This window comes from Sparus aurata, chromosome 17 (genome assembly GCF_900880675.1).
Source record: "Sparus aurata chromosome 17, fSpaAur1.1, whole genome shotgun sequence".
NCBI lineage: Eukaryota > Metazoa > Chordata > Actinopteri > Spariformes > Sparidae > Sparus > Sparus aurata.
Genome location: NC_044203.1, coordinates 30485144 through 30498803, shown reverse-complemented (window position 1 = coordinate 30498803; position 13660 = coordinate 30485144). Strand labels below are relative to the sequence as shown.

Sequence of the window (13660 nt, the reverse complement as noted above, 5' to 3'; positions counted from 1 at the left end):
AGTAAAATAAATTAAATCCGAGGGACCAAATCAATATATAACTCATTAATTCAACTTGTTCAGATGTTGAACAATCTTAGTCTATAAAGAGCTGAAGCAGTCTGTTTATCAGTTAGGCATTAAAAAGAAAATCTTCAATTATTTTGACAATTGATTAATCACTGGAGTAATGTTTGAGCAGAAAATGCCAAAATGTACTGAGATCAGCTTCTCCAATGTTAACATTTGCTGCTTTCCCTAGTTTTATATAATATTAAAAGCAACATTATGTAATGATTTAACTTAATCACAGCTTCAAAATCATGAAGATGGTAATGGTGGAGCAGTTAAGCTCAATAATCTTGCTTTTTGTGAAAGAAGTATGAAACTTTCAGGGTTTGTTCTTGACGGCCTAAGCTTTAATTTAAGATGTGGAGGCATTCTCAGTTTTGCCTCTGATGTCAGCTAGAGGTCATTGACCTCTGTAATATGTCATTTTCATGCACAAAATTGTAAATGTGTGTATCTTAGGATCTAAATGTGATAGAAATGTAAACCAAATATGTATTTCTAAGCTTCTGGGCATGAGGAACTCATGTATGCCATTGATAGCACTCTAAGAGGTCAACATCATTAAGTGCAGTGAAGGTTACTAGGAATGTGAGTGGCTTAAGGCGAGACACTGTACGTGAATGGGTTAAACAAATTAAAAAATAGATATCACCATGAAACTTTATCAGTTGATTACTCATGTTAAGCTAAGAAAAAATGTATTGCAAGTTTTTTGTATTTTAATGTTTAAATATGCAAATGAGGCCTTATCTAATTAAAATTTGCACTAATTTGCATACCTTTTAAAAAACAACATCAGATTGTGTAATAAAGCCAGGCTCAAAATATTTTTTTCATTTTGTTGTCATATTAGATGGGAAAATAATTACAGAGGAGTTTATGGACATCTACTTCTGTTATCCTGTAAATCAGAATATACTGTCAATAGCCAGAGTTTTTAGAAATAATCATTTTCCGTGATAAAATCCGGGTTTTCGTGTAAATGACAGGCCAAACCGCGTGGAAATATCTGCGTTTTCCCTTTGTGTAAATGGGATATTATTTTCCCACAGTTCTGCTGTACAGGGTGGGGCAATGGGTGTGGTTTCAGAAGTTCCAGCACTTGGGAACCTTAAAGGTTATGTGCTGATCTCTCTCTCTCACTTTCTCCTCTGACTGTCCAACAGTACAGAGTAATAAACAGCAGACTAGTATTACCTCATTGGTGTCCAACTGACACAAAGCACAAAGATCCCAATTTATTAGTGATTTGGGTTTCTTGGGCATAGGACATTTGTCTAAATCTACTGGCACATGGCGTTAAGCCACGATTAGTACCTCAACACTACAGGCCACCACGCACACCTCACACTCTAGCTAACCCTAACACACAACCTATCACACCCGTAACACACACGTAACACAGCTGACACTCTGCTCACACATAGCTAACACTCCAAAAAAGGAAGCAGATTAGCAGATGATATTTAGTTGAGGTTAGCAAATGTATTTTAAATGCGCTTCAAGAAAAGATTCAATGGCAAAATTATACTACTGAGTCTGCTGTTTACAGGCTACAACACACACTTCACACTCTAGCCCTAACACACACATACTGTGGGAGAATAAGATCCTGTTTACACGAAGGGAAAATGCAGATATTTCCACGTGGTTTGGCCTCTCATTTACACAAAAACCCCGATTTTATCACGGAAAATGATTATTTCTAAAAACTCTGGCTATTGACAGTATATTCTAATTTACAGGATAACAGAAGTAGATGTCTCTAAACCCCTCTGTAATCATTTTCCCATCTAATATGACAACAAAATGAAAAACATATTTTTTTTGCCTAGCTTTATCACGCGATCTGATTTTGTTTTTTTAAATATATGCAAATACGCGCATTTTTAATGAGATAAGGCCTCATTTGCATATTTAAACATTAAAGTACAAAAACGTGCAATACATTTTTTTCTAAGCTTAACATGAGTAATCAACTGATAAAGTATTATGGTGATATCTATTATTTAATTTGTTTAACCCATTCACGTACAGTGTCTCGTCTTAAGCCACTCACATTCCTAGTAACCTTCACTGCACTTAATGATGTTGACCTCTTAGAGTGCTATCAATGGCATACATGAGTTCCTCATGCCCAGAAGCTTAGAAATACATATTTGGTTTACATTTCTATCACATTTAGATCCTAAGATACACACATTTACAATTTTGTGCATGAAAAAGACACATTACAGAGGTCAATGACCTCTAGCTGACATCAGAGGTAAAACTGAGAATGCCTCCACATCTTAAATGAAAGCTTAGGTCATCAAGAACAAACCCTGAAAGTTTCATACTTCTTTCACAAAAAGCAAGATTATTGAGCTTCACAGCTCCACTATAAGGTGTCTTGTAAACAGGATAAACGCCCCCATCACTTGTAACTTCAGTGGGTGGAATCACAGTAACATAGATGTTTACTTCAAGATACAAGTTTTCAACACAAAAAATAGTTATGATGGAATGAGTTTTGTTTGTAGCTTGCATCTACATTATGTCTGATACATTTTTCCAGACCTCAGATGTGTATTTACAACAGAGGTGTTGCACTCAGAAACTGTGCTGGGACTCCAAATTGTAAAAAAAAAAAAGTCAATTTCTTCATTATGTTGCATTAAACTAAATATCTTCGGACAAATCAAGTAAGTTGACTCGGTGAATCTGGGCTTTATAAAACTGTGATAGGTGTGTGTAATTACAACCCTGATTCCAAAAAAAGTAATGACTCTGTGTAAAACTAAAAAACACTAGATATGTCGTTTGTGCTGTTTTTTAATGGCACAAAGTATTTGCATTTTTTTTTTCTGTCCTCCACAGTGGCACAACTTGTTTGGGCTCCTGATAAGACCGACAAACACACGTGTGGGATGATAAAAGGTCACCATTAACCTCAAACAAGTAGTTAATGATTCTCAGTTGATGAACGTCGACAGGCAGTGAGTGGGACTTCTTCAGTTGGCACGGATCAACCTACAAAAAAAGCGGCAATGCTCTGTTTTCTTCGTAACAGATCCTTGAGGTTAAGCTTGTTTTTTTTTACAATAGTAGGAAACGTTCTATAATTAAATGCCTTAAAAGAAACCACCACCTCCCACAAGACAACGATGACTCAGCAGTCCTCCAGAAGAGTGCTTTTCACTACGTTTCAACTTTGAGCAGATTTTGGAACAAAACTCGCCATGTGAAACACATGTGATTCATTTTACTGTAAATGTGTTTACACTAAATCTCAGCCTTTACATTGAAGGACAGAGACAACCTATATTTAACCAATGTGCTCCTCCTCTAGAGATCAACTCTTGTTAATAATTTACCTACACCCACACTATTTTAAAGAGACATGCTGGAATATTACAGAAACTCAGATGACCCTGGCGATTAACAGGCATTTGATCAGGTTCCTTGTGAATTGAAGAGTTAGCTGTCCGGTTGCAGTGATGTTGTTAGACGTGTTGTCATATGTTCTCGCCTTGTGTAGTTCTTTGTATCAGGTCATTGTTCCTTGCTCGCTACCTGAGCAGATGTTTGTCAAGACTATCAACCAAGAGCAGGTAAGAAACAAAATCTAGATTTCTATTGATTAAATGCCAAAAATACTCAAACTGTAACCAAGTATAAGGACATCGGATTATTTATTTATATACATATAGATGATTTTCCATGTGCGCTGAGCTTACTAATTTTTGATTCATTCATTTAAGATATAATGCAACATATACCCCCTGGCTAAGTGGGCCTTGCGAGTAAGTGATGCGTTGGCTTTGCACAGTTGCTGCAGATAGTGAGATTTAACCGAGATAGAAATAAGTGATGGCCACACAGACGTCACTTTCCACCCCCTCTGTTCCTTGCCGCAAGTTGTGGGCTTCTAATGTATTAGAATTTTCCGTTCCTCCTTCGTTGACACCGCCTCATTCTGCAATACCACCTCTCTGTGCCTCCCGTCTGTTCTAGTATCTGGGGACATGGTACTTTCAAGCTGCAGTCAGCCACAGAGAGGCTGACATCCAGAAGTTCAGGCAGCTGGACAACCTCTGGTTCACCTTGGAGAAGACAGCCAATGACACGCTGCTTCTGACCGGACATATGCGCTTGTGAGGCACACACTCACTCATACGCACTCATAGTGTCTCAAATAAGACGACAGGGTTGAAAACTTGTAAGCTGAACTAAATGTGTGTAACGCTGTGATCCTGCCCTCTCACTGAAGTTACATAGCACAGAAACAAGTGGCTGAGACAGAGACACCATCCGGCCCGTCATCATGACACTGAGCCATCGAAATTATCTTGAAACTGTTATTCCAATTTAAAACATTTTTAAAATCTGAAGAAATTTAGAGGGCAAATGTCTCTTTGAAGCAGACATGGCTTTTTTGGTAAGGGGTCATAACCTTAACAAGTTGGGGCCACTGTTTAAACAAAATTGTGTGTTATGGGCTTGTTGTGTTTTTTAAAGCTAGTAGGAGCTTCTTTTTTTTTTTTGGCTGATTCTTGCGGCCTCAGCTGGACATGAGATAACAATATTTAAACAAAATGAACTTTGTACCCGTACGACCAGAATACAGAGCAGCTTCTTTCCTCTCGCCGTGAGACCCCGCAATCATCCTCGGCGCTCCACGATAAAAAGTTAATATTTGTATGACCTGTTCAGACCAAATAACTCTGAATCTGACCCGGTGACAGGCATTAAGAGTAACTGTTTTTATTTATACAGCAATATCCAATCTTCTCACTGATGCCTTCTTTGATTATGTAACTCATATAGAGACATAGGACCTACATTTAGAATTTACATAGCCAGTAATACGTTCCAGACTTTCTCAAAAGACAGTAAAGTACTTCCTTTCCATCGATGATGACATCTGCAGCATGTTTAAAACACAACATGAGAACAGAAACGAGAAAACCCGAGACCACAAATAGACACCAGAATAAGGGAAGTGACATTTAGAAAATGTAAAAGGTGTAAATGCTCGAACGTTTCCAAAATGAAAGTCTTAATGTCATCTTATTGTGTCGTTATTTTATAAAACATCAAACTGCTTCGAGCTAAATGTGTGTTTTATTTTTTAAATATTCTTTTAGGGAAGACGACTGCGTGAAACAATCCTGGACCTATCATATACGTCCTGACAGGGATGATATGGTATTGGAAGGTAACTAGAACCATCTGCACACACAGATGCCCAGAGCACGCACACGTGCACACAGCAGACGGCGGCAGGTATACGGGGTTTCAGAGAGGCAATTTTGAGACCACATGCTATAACAAAGCAGCACAGGGATTCAGTAACTTTCCCAGAATTGTATTCTTAGCAAGGCGGGAAAAACCCCTCAGTGTTTCTGTTTGATCTGTAACGCTAAAGCTCGGCAATAAAATCACTTTTACTTTGGTGGTTTTACAGCCTCAAAAACGTATATAGGCACCTGAATAAATCACAAAAAACAAATCAACAACAATCAACATTAGGTCAATGTAGTTGAGGACTTGTCGAGACATGTTCTTCTACACAGAGTTGTAAAGGACAAGCCTGGAGTGACTAGCAGCTGCAGATTTGAGACTTTTGTTTCTTTAAGTCATTTTTTAGATGAATCACAGCATCACTGCTAGCTGCTGTTGTGTCGCACATGCCTTAATAATCTTGCCATGTTTATGCTCTTACATATTTGGGTTGTATCTTGTGTTGCTACGGTTGCTGCTATCTGATTGCTGTTCTTGCAGCTTATTTCATCCCAATAGGACTATATAAAGGTTACATACAGCGTGTATGTGACTGGACATATGTAGCTACAGTTTGCTACTTGCTCTTTTCAAAAGATTATTTTCCGATAACGTGCAGTTTCTAATGTTATGTTGAACTGATCTTACCGTACAAGACAGGTGCACCAAGAGAGAAAGTACCCTGTCCTGCAGCAAAAATAATAATGGAACGTATTAAATTGGGGAGTTTTAGAAGTTTCCCCTTGTTTCCAGACTTTTCAGACTACCTGTGAAAGCTTCTGATGTGCAAAACAGTTTCTGGATTTAGCCGTATCCGAAACTCTGGCAAAAAGTTACTGTATTCATCAAAATGTTAGAAATGCCAGGTGATGCTGTGCTTTAAAGCTGCATGCTTGATAACCCATCCTTGACTGAGACCATCAAAGTTTAATGGTGAACTGATCAACCAAGAGAAAGCAGCTGTAGCCTTCGAATCGCCTTCTGGCCTTTTTGGCGGTGCATGGCGTCCTTTTTGACCCCGTCCAGAGTCAGTCACTACAGACGCTGCCTTGCTCGTGTCTTCTTGTGTTGATCCAGGAAGGACGTTTCGGTGGAGCCTGCTGTGGAGCGGCAAGTGGGCCAACTGCCCCGGGTGCATCATTTTACAAGAACTAGAGCCGCCTCTTAGTCCGTCTGACTCAGTGGACTCCCTCAACAGATACATGCTGTATGGTAAGCTATCAGTTTGTCTCCCCCGCTAGCAGGCTACCATCTGTAGATAATGTTAAATATTCATGGGCTTGTCCTGCATAATCTGTGTTTTGTACTTTCCTACAGAAGGAGTAAAATTGAGAACAATGGTAAAACTTTGAAGCTGGCTGGTAAACTGTGTTATATAATGATTGTTGTACCTTTATTTTAGTTGGTTGAGCACTTTCATAGCTGTCATCGTGCCTACATAAACCTAAAATATGCAGAATGCACTCGTTTGTTTCCTTGTTCATCTTAACTAGTTTGTTCTACTTTTAGCATTTACGCTATATTGAAATAAATGCTAATACTACTATAATAAACATCACAGTTGGATTTAGCTGCATCATTAAGTCAACAAACTAAAATACCAAGATGAGAATTCATCCTAATAGATGTCTTTCAGTTGCAGAAAAAACAGCTAGAGAATAACCTGTATAATGAGTTTTGTTTGAGCTTTAGCTAAATCGGATTTCTCTCCGAGTGCTTTCCTGGATATATCATTAGCTCTTCTACTTGAGTCTTGTTGTCTTTCTCTCTGTGAAGAGAGAAGAAAACACATTTCTGATTTATTTAGCTACAAAGCATTTAGATCTAGATCATCACAGACATGACGTGGACAGGCTACCCAACAATATACCACATTCACACAGCGCTCATCCGACATAAAGCCCAGGGTGGGACGCTCGAATGCTGGAAAATGTTACGCTGTTGGGTTACAGGTTGCAAGTTGTTTAAATGTAGGGAACAGAATACTGTAGGGATGATTTTTGAAGTCCAACCTTGAAATTAGCATCAGCCTGATGAACTCAACAAAAAGACAATGGGATATTTGAATTAGATTTTGGATTATCACCACAAATAAGCTCTGAAGCAAACACAAGTTTTTGGTACTAGCATGTTTTGTTCAACAAGATCACACATGAACACCACCTTTGGGATTTTGGAAGCGTAAATTAAATCGCTAGAAGTGAAAAGCTATAAACAGTTGGTCACATGGTCAACACAAAGTGGCTTACTACACAATTGTTATACACATTTTCTATAAACTTATCAATGTAAAGGTTGTAAAGTGAGAGTTGGAACAATTTTTACTTGTTTCAGGCATTTAGCTGAAAACCAATTAAAAGAACTCACTGACTTTGAGACGAGGGAACCATAAGAGCAAAAATGCTAACTGGTTTCTGTGTTTTAGGACTCATTACTGCACCTCTCTATCTGATTACATCCGATGCTTTTCACTTTCAGGATTGAATAAATTTGCCCAAGATGTACAATCTCCAAATTTTCAAATACATTTACAGCATTCCCACTTTATCGTGTAATACCATCAAAGAATTAGTTAGCTAGAAAGTGGTTGAATGCTAACATTAGCCGTTGTCTAACAAAAGCTAGGGGGATTTATGAAATGAAAATGTGTCCTGTTTTCCCTCCAGACTTTCACTGTTCTGTCGCTAATCAATCAGGGAGCAGCTAACTGATAATAATTTGTCAGATTCCCTGCGGTCATAAGATGGTTAACCACAACAATTGAACTTTCCACCCTGCCGTGTGACGTGGTCTATTACTCCTAATGAGGTTCCGTAAACACACACTCCATGTGATGGTTGTGAACGTTTGACAGCAATCAAACTGTCTGCTGCGGCCATTAATTTGTCAATTTCCTCTCACTGTAGATCGCCAGAGTGATGTCAACACTGATGTGGTGTCGGCGTTCGTGTCAAACGCAGCTTGTAACAACATGTCAGCGAGCGTCACGCTGCCTCAAAAGAAAGGTTTGTTGTTAAGAGGATAAATTAAACTTCTTTTCATAGAAGATGATTCTTATGAATGTCAAATGTCTCTTTATGAATCTAACAATTATCTCTGCATTTACAGAGTTTTGCACCTAAATATAATCACTGAGGTAGGCATGAGTTTTTACATTTTACTTTCATGTTTTTTTTAATGATTCATATTCAACCTGTTCTGTACTTGCTGGTTACAATTGCAGGCTCTTGGTCTCTACACAATTACTCACAAGATGTCGCTGGAGCCGTGGACATCCTGAACGACAATAAGATAATTAGTGGATTTCCCTGTAAAAGTGAAACAAAAAAGCAGTTTTTCCTTCAAGAAATGTGCCGTTTTATTTACCTTTTACAGTTGTGTCAGATTACATTATAGAAACGAGCGATATGTGGTGTCAAAAACAATAAATCAGTGAATTCTATGAAATAAAACAAAAGTGAAGCTAGCCACGACTCTTTCGTGTCTGTTCTTCCACTCATTATCCCTGTCACTTTCAGTCCAAATAACCAAAGGCACGATAGCTTGAGTTGACAAAAGCACCTTTGTGGGGGAGGATCCACCCACAACCACTCAGCAAAAACCTGGGAAATTCCCATGATGCCACTGAACAGAAACACCTGTTGACATAACTTGAAGGCAACTTCTGAACTGATTAACAAAAAAACAAAAACAATAAATAAATACAATTTGAAAGTGGCGTGGCAAATGTGACGGAATCCTGACTCCATTAAAGTGACTTACAATCTCAATTTCACAAGCAAATTACTTTCTTGCTGCTCTATGTTATTGTCTGATGTAAAACAGATTTTATTCATATGCAGTTTTGTTGATAACGCCCAGTTTTCTGGTCAGTTTGCCCCCTGGAAAATGTCTCTCTCTGCGTAGGAAGTGCATGTATTACGTTCCTAGGCAACAACCGTTCATTCCCGAACGAAAGGATGATTATGGTAGCGGCAATTAATTTGTGTTTACGTGTCTTGTCGTTAGGACAGGCAACACATAATTTACATCCACTTTCACCTTCCCTGTAACTCACCTTTACTCCGGAACAAACAAAATAACACGGTTGTGAAGTCAATGTTCCGCTGCGCCTCGTCAACACTGAGCGTGTCCCAGAGACAGTGACACATCACGACCGTCTCGTTTTCGTCAAGCATGTATTTAGTAAACACAGCGCAGTCACCTAGTAACACACATGTTTAAAAGCTTGGCCGGGGTTGGTGGAAATGCTTATGGAGATGAAAACACCATAAAAAACAGAAGTTGAATTCCCCCACAGTTACTTTCTCTGGCTGGTTTCCCATTATTGGTCTCTGACTGGCTGATGAGTTCCAGTGTATCTGATCCGTATTTACAACACACTGTTTGATTTGAGGAGGAACATAATGTAAATACACTCCATGACAAGTTAAAGTCCCTGCAGTCCGAAGCCCACTTAAACCGGCAACGCACGACTTGTTTGCTTCTACCCATCATGCTGAAGTAAATACTGATAAGTAAGTGATCCGCCCTCGAAATCAACATTCGCCTCCTATTCACTTCCGTTCTGTATGTGCCAAGGGGCACAAACGAAGCCAACTTAGATGAACTTTGCCCAGTGAAAAGTGGCAGCCACAACTAAGACCAAAAACGTGAGTGCTTGACACCTCAAATGGACAAACCGAGAGACCGCATGCCTCGGATTCTTCACCGCCCACATTCAGCACCGCCAGACGATTTTCACTCGCCCACGGTCGCGCAATGTGTGACCGTGGCATGATGGCTGAACAAAAAAAAAAATGACACCATCCTCATATAGATTTGTTCACTATAAACCTCACTCTCACTATGCTATCTGGCCTGCAACTGGGCCTGATTAAGTTTGCACGATGCCACAAAGGAGGCATACGGTCTGCCGCTGTGCAACCAAAACAGGAAGAGGTATTTGTATTCCCTGGTTGCATCCCCAGGAAACAGAAATGAAATGTGGAAACTCTACACTGCAAAGGATAAAGAGCTGATGGAGGTTCATGGATGTGCATGCACTTGATCTAGTGCTCCGGTGTTGTGTCAGAGTCTGTTCTCTGGCTATTATGTGTATAATAGTCGGAGATGGTTCAAAACTGACATTCTTTCTATTATAACAGTGAGTAACAAAACCCTCCCAATTATGATTACAGTTGGGTGTTGTAGATCAGAGTTTCTTGGGATTCCTACGGCTCCTTTCTTGCTTTGGTCAGCAGCCAGTAGCCATGTTGCTAACTTCCCGCAGACTTCCACTACATGAGCCCAGAAAGACAACGGCTGCGGCTAATCGCTCTTCGTCTGGATCTCATATCAACTGAATCCCTCTGTGCAGTCTGGTTGAGAACACTTTTTTTCTTACCAGAGGTTTACTGTCCAGATATACGTGGACAAAATGTGTGCGCGTTGGAGCTTGTGCACCGACTTCCCTTTTAGCTTAGCAGCTACAGGATTTTGGCTTAAAAATGGGAGCAAATGACGTGTTTTCAAATCAGTTTGGGCTTTATGGGCATTCGGAGACTTGGATTATGCCAGACAAGATGTTTTTTTCTGCTATTTTTTACATTTTAAAACAAGTCCCCATCTGCCTCTGGTGTTTAGGAGAATGCTGCCTCACTGTTTTGCTGTGAAGCTCCGTACATTTTTTAAAAACGTAACTCAACTTTCCATCTGCATGCGGGTCAGAGGATAATGACTGATTTTTCAATTGTGGGTGAACTGTCCCTTTAAGTTCTAAGAGTAAGGTCTAGACCTGCTAAATTTGTAAAGTGTCACTAGATGACTTTTGTTGTGAATTCGCTTTGAATTCACAACAATCTAAATAAAGCCTTACAAGAAGGCACATGGTTGTTCCAGTGATGTCTTGAAAAGCAGAACCTTGTGTACAGATAAAAAGATTATTCATGTGGTCTGCAGCAGAGCTACGGGACTGAACACTGACATAATGATCCCATTCAGCTGAACTTTGTTGTGACAACTTATGACCTTAAACCAAAGATCAAGGTGGTTTTCGGTGGGTGAGTTTAAGGACACACAGTTCTGTATTTGAGACCAGGCCGGTTGCTTGTAATCACTGTGAAATCTAGAACAGTATCTGAGATGCTGACAACTGATGTTGAACCTGTTGGGGAAACTGATAAGAAGAGCTAAACTCAGCCGCACTCGCGTCCTCTGTTTGATTCGAGTGAGGACAGCACCTTGCAGCCTACATCCAGCCCACCCGTCTTTCATGTCGCGTGTGTAGGTGTGTGTGTGTGTGTGTGTGTGTGTTTGTTTGCTTGTGTGCGCTTGACAGAGATATTACAGGAGAAAGTCGGTGACATTTACAAAATCCAGGAGAACATAGGCTGGTTGGCTGGGGATGTCCCATGGAACGTGAAACCGAACGCACCAAAGTGAAATGGAAATTGATCCTCAGTGTCTGTCACACACTGCATCCTCCAAACCCGACTCTCACTTCTGTTTTCGTACCAACATTTCTCATCCTCATCTCTGAATGCAACTTTATTCCTCTTACTGTCGATCCATTCCACAGCACGGTTAGGTTAAAATGACGTAGCTTAGCTTTTAGTAACTCTTAGCTGTTCACTACAATTGCTCTCACAATGTGGGTTAAAGCAAAGCAGCCGCTTCAGTGCAACTCGCTTAACAATTTTTCAAGCTTGTCTCAATTTAATAGTCTGCCACTCTGTTGTACACTGAAACAGTGTTTGCCCGCTGTGATCATTCCTCGAGTTCAAACTCATCCCAAAACAAACCTGTTATTTGTGCTAAAAGCTGTGATCGCTGGCCGGTTTATGTTCGGAGGAAATGTTTCGTTCAACCCAAATGTGAAAAACAATGTTGGTTATTATCAAACGATGAGGACGAGGGTTTCTGTTTCTCGTAGCAAATTTGATACCATGCATTTTCCTCTTCTGTCGGAGAAAGTCGATCAAACAAGTTTGGGTTTCCTATCATTCACTTCTCTTTACACGTACGTGTCGATGAGAAAACCTAAAAATGCAGCTGCTGAAGTTTCATTTCTCACCTTGTTCTGTAAAGAAAGTCCTGCAACAGTGGAAATGTACATTTCTGCAACCATGTGTTGTAAAAGAAATGAAACATTAAATACGTTGAAACTTTATGTTTCTTTAAGTTCAATTTTCCATCTAATATTGTGGCAATGCTCTGCTAAAGGTCCGGTAAGGTTTAAGCACAAGAGCCTCTTGGTTAGGGTTAGAATTAGGTCATATTTTGTCTAAACTAATTCTGTCGCCCCACAATACTAATGAATATTGCCCCAAGATATGACACGTTTCGTAGAAATGTAGATATGACACGTGCAAAACCTACAAATTTAACATGTCCTGGGTTTGTAGAAACTCACAATGCCAACAACTTAAAGGAGACCTATTTTGCTTTTGTTTTTTCGCCTTTCGGTTGTTGTGCATGTAAAAGATTTTGCATGTTTAAAAGGTCAAAGTCTGCACCAACAGAAGCTCCGGCGCTACCTCAGAAAACGCTGCTTCCATGACTTCCCGACACCAGACTACCGTACATCCCCATGACACACATTTGCATAATTAGTCTGGCACGTAACAATTGATTTAGTCAAGCAGAGTCTGTTGATTTTACCGGTAGTGGCTCCAGCGTTTGTTTGGCATTAGCGAAAACAGAGCGCTTCAGACGGAGGGGGAATACAGCGCTGTGTAACGGATGTGGTTTTTTAGCACTAAAGCAAGTAAAATTCCAGTTCTGGTATTCTAGTAGTGACCCAAAATGAGATTACGAACCTAAAAATGAGCGTGATACGTCTCCTTTAACTCCGGTGACTGGGCGAGTGTTAGGAAAAGGTTGTGGTTTTGGTAACAGGGTGAAAGTTAATTGAGCATGTTATGTCTCACTGCAGACTTTTTCTGCAGACCACAAACTTTCCATAACCTTCACCAATGTTAATAAAAAGTTTATGTACTAGTCACTACAAGCAAAAACTGCATTGGTAGATCTGATAGTTTGATGGAAACCAAATAAGAGATGTTTGTCAGGGTTCATTTTTACCGGTGGGACTTTTCAGAATCAAGACTTTTGTGACTTGCCAAATATGTAAATGAAGAACATTCCCTCATTATGGTAAAAGAAGATGTATTCCAGCCAACATTTATGTTGAACATAAAAGTGTTCTCAGTTCAAAATGCTTTATTTGTCCCCGGGCGGCAATTAAAGGCACGTGGAGTTGTTGTGTACAGTCAGACAGAATTAAATAGACTAAATAAACCAAAATAAGATATTTACAGTACTTACATGAGATGAGCAGTAGCGTTGCAGTGGGTTAGGTTGT

General features: G+C 39.7%; 1 protein-coding gene across 1 annotated transcript; it reads left to right on the top strand.

Annotated features, from left to right (window-relative positions):
* Window positions 1–3450: 3450 nt before the first annotated feature.
* Window positions 3451–8782, top strand: apom (apolipoprotein M). Its single transcript, XM_030392789.1, has 7 exons — window positions 3451–3644; window positions 4048–4187; window positions 5181–5251; window positions 6394–6528; window positions 8223–8321; window positions 8425–8452; window positions 8540–8782. Exons 1-6 carry the CDS (start codon window positions 3531–3533, stop codon window positions 8436–8438), a joined length of 573 nt encoding a protein of 190 aa, XP_030248649.1. The 5' UTR covers window positions 3451–3530; the 3' UTR covers window positions 8439–8452; window positions 8540–8782.
* Window positions 8783–13660: the final 4878 nt, after the last annotated feature.

What these genes read in the sequence shown, in the direction of transcription:
- apom (XM_030392789.1), top strand. Translation starts at nt 3,531, where the DNA reads ATGTTGTTAGACGTGTTGTCATATGTTCTCGCCTTGTGTAGTTCTTTG. An exon ending in AGACTATCAACCAAGAGCAG is followed by an intron (nt 3,645 to 4,047) that starts GTAAGAAACAAA and finishes CGTCTGTTCTAG; the next exon opens with TATCTGGGGACATGGTACTT. An exon ending in CAACAGATACATGCTGTATG is followed by an intron (nt 6,529 to 8,222) that starts GTAAGCTATCAG and finishes CTCTCACTGTAG; the next exon opens with ATCGCCAGAGTGATGTCAAC.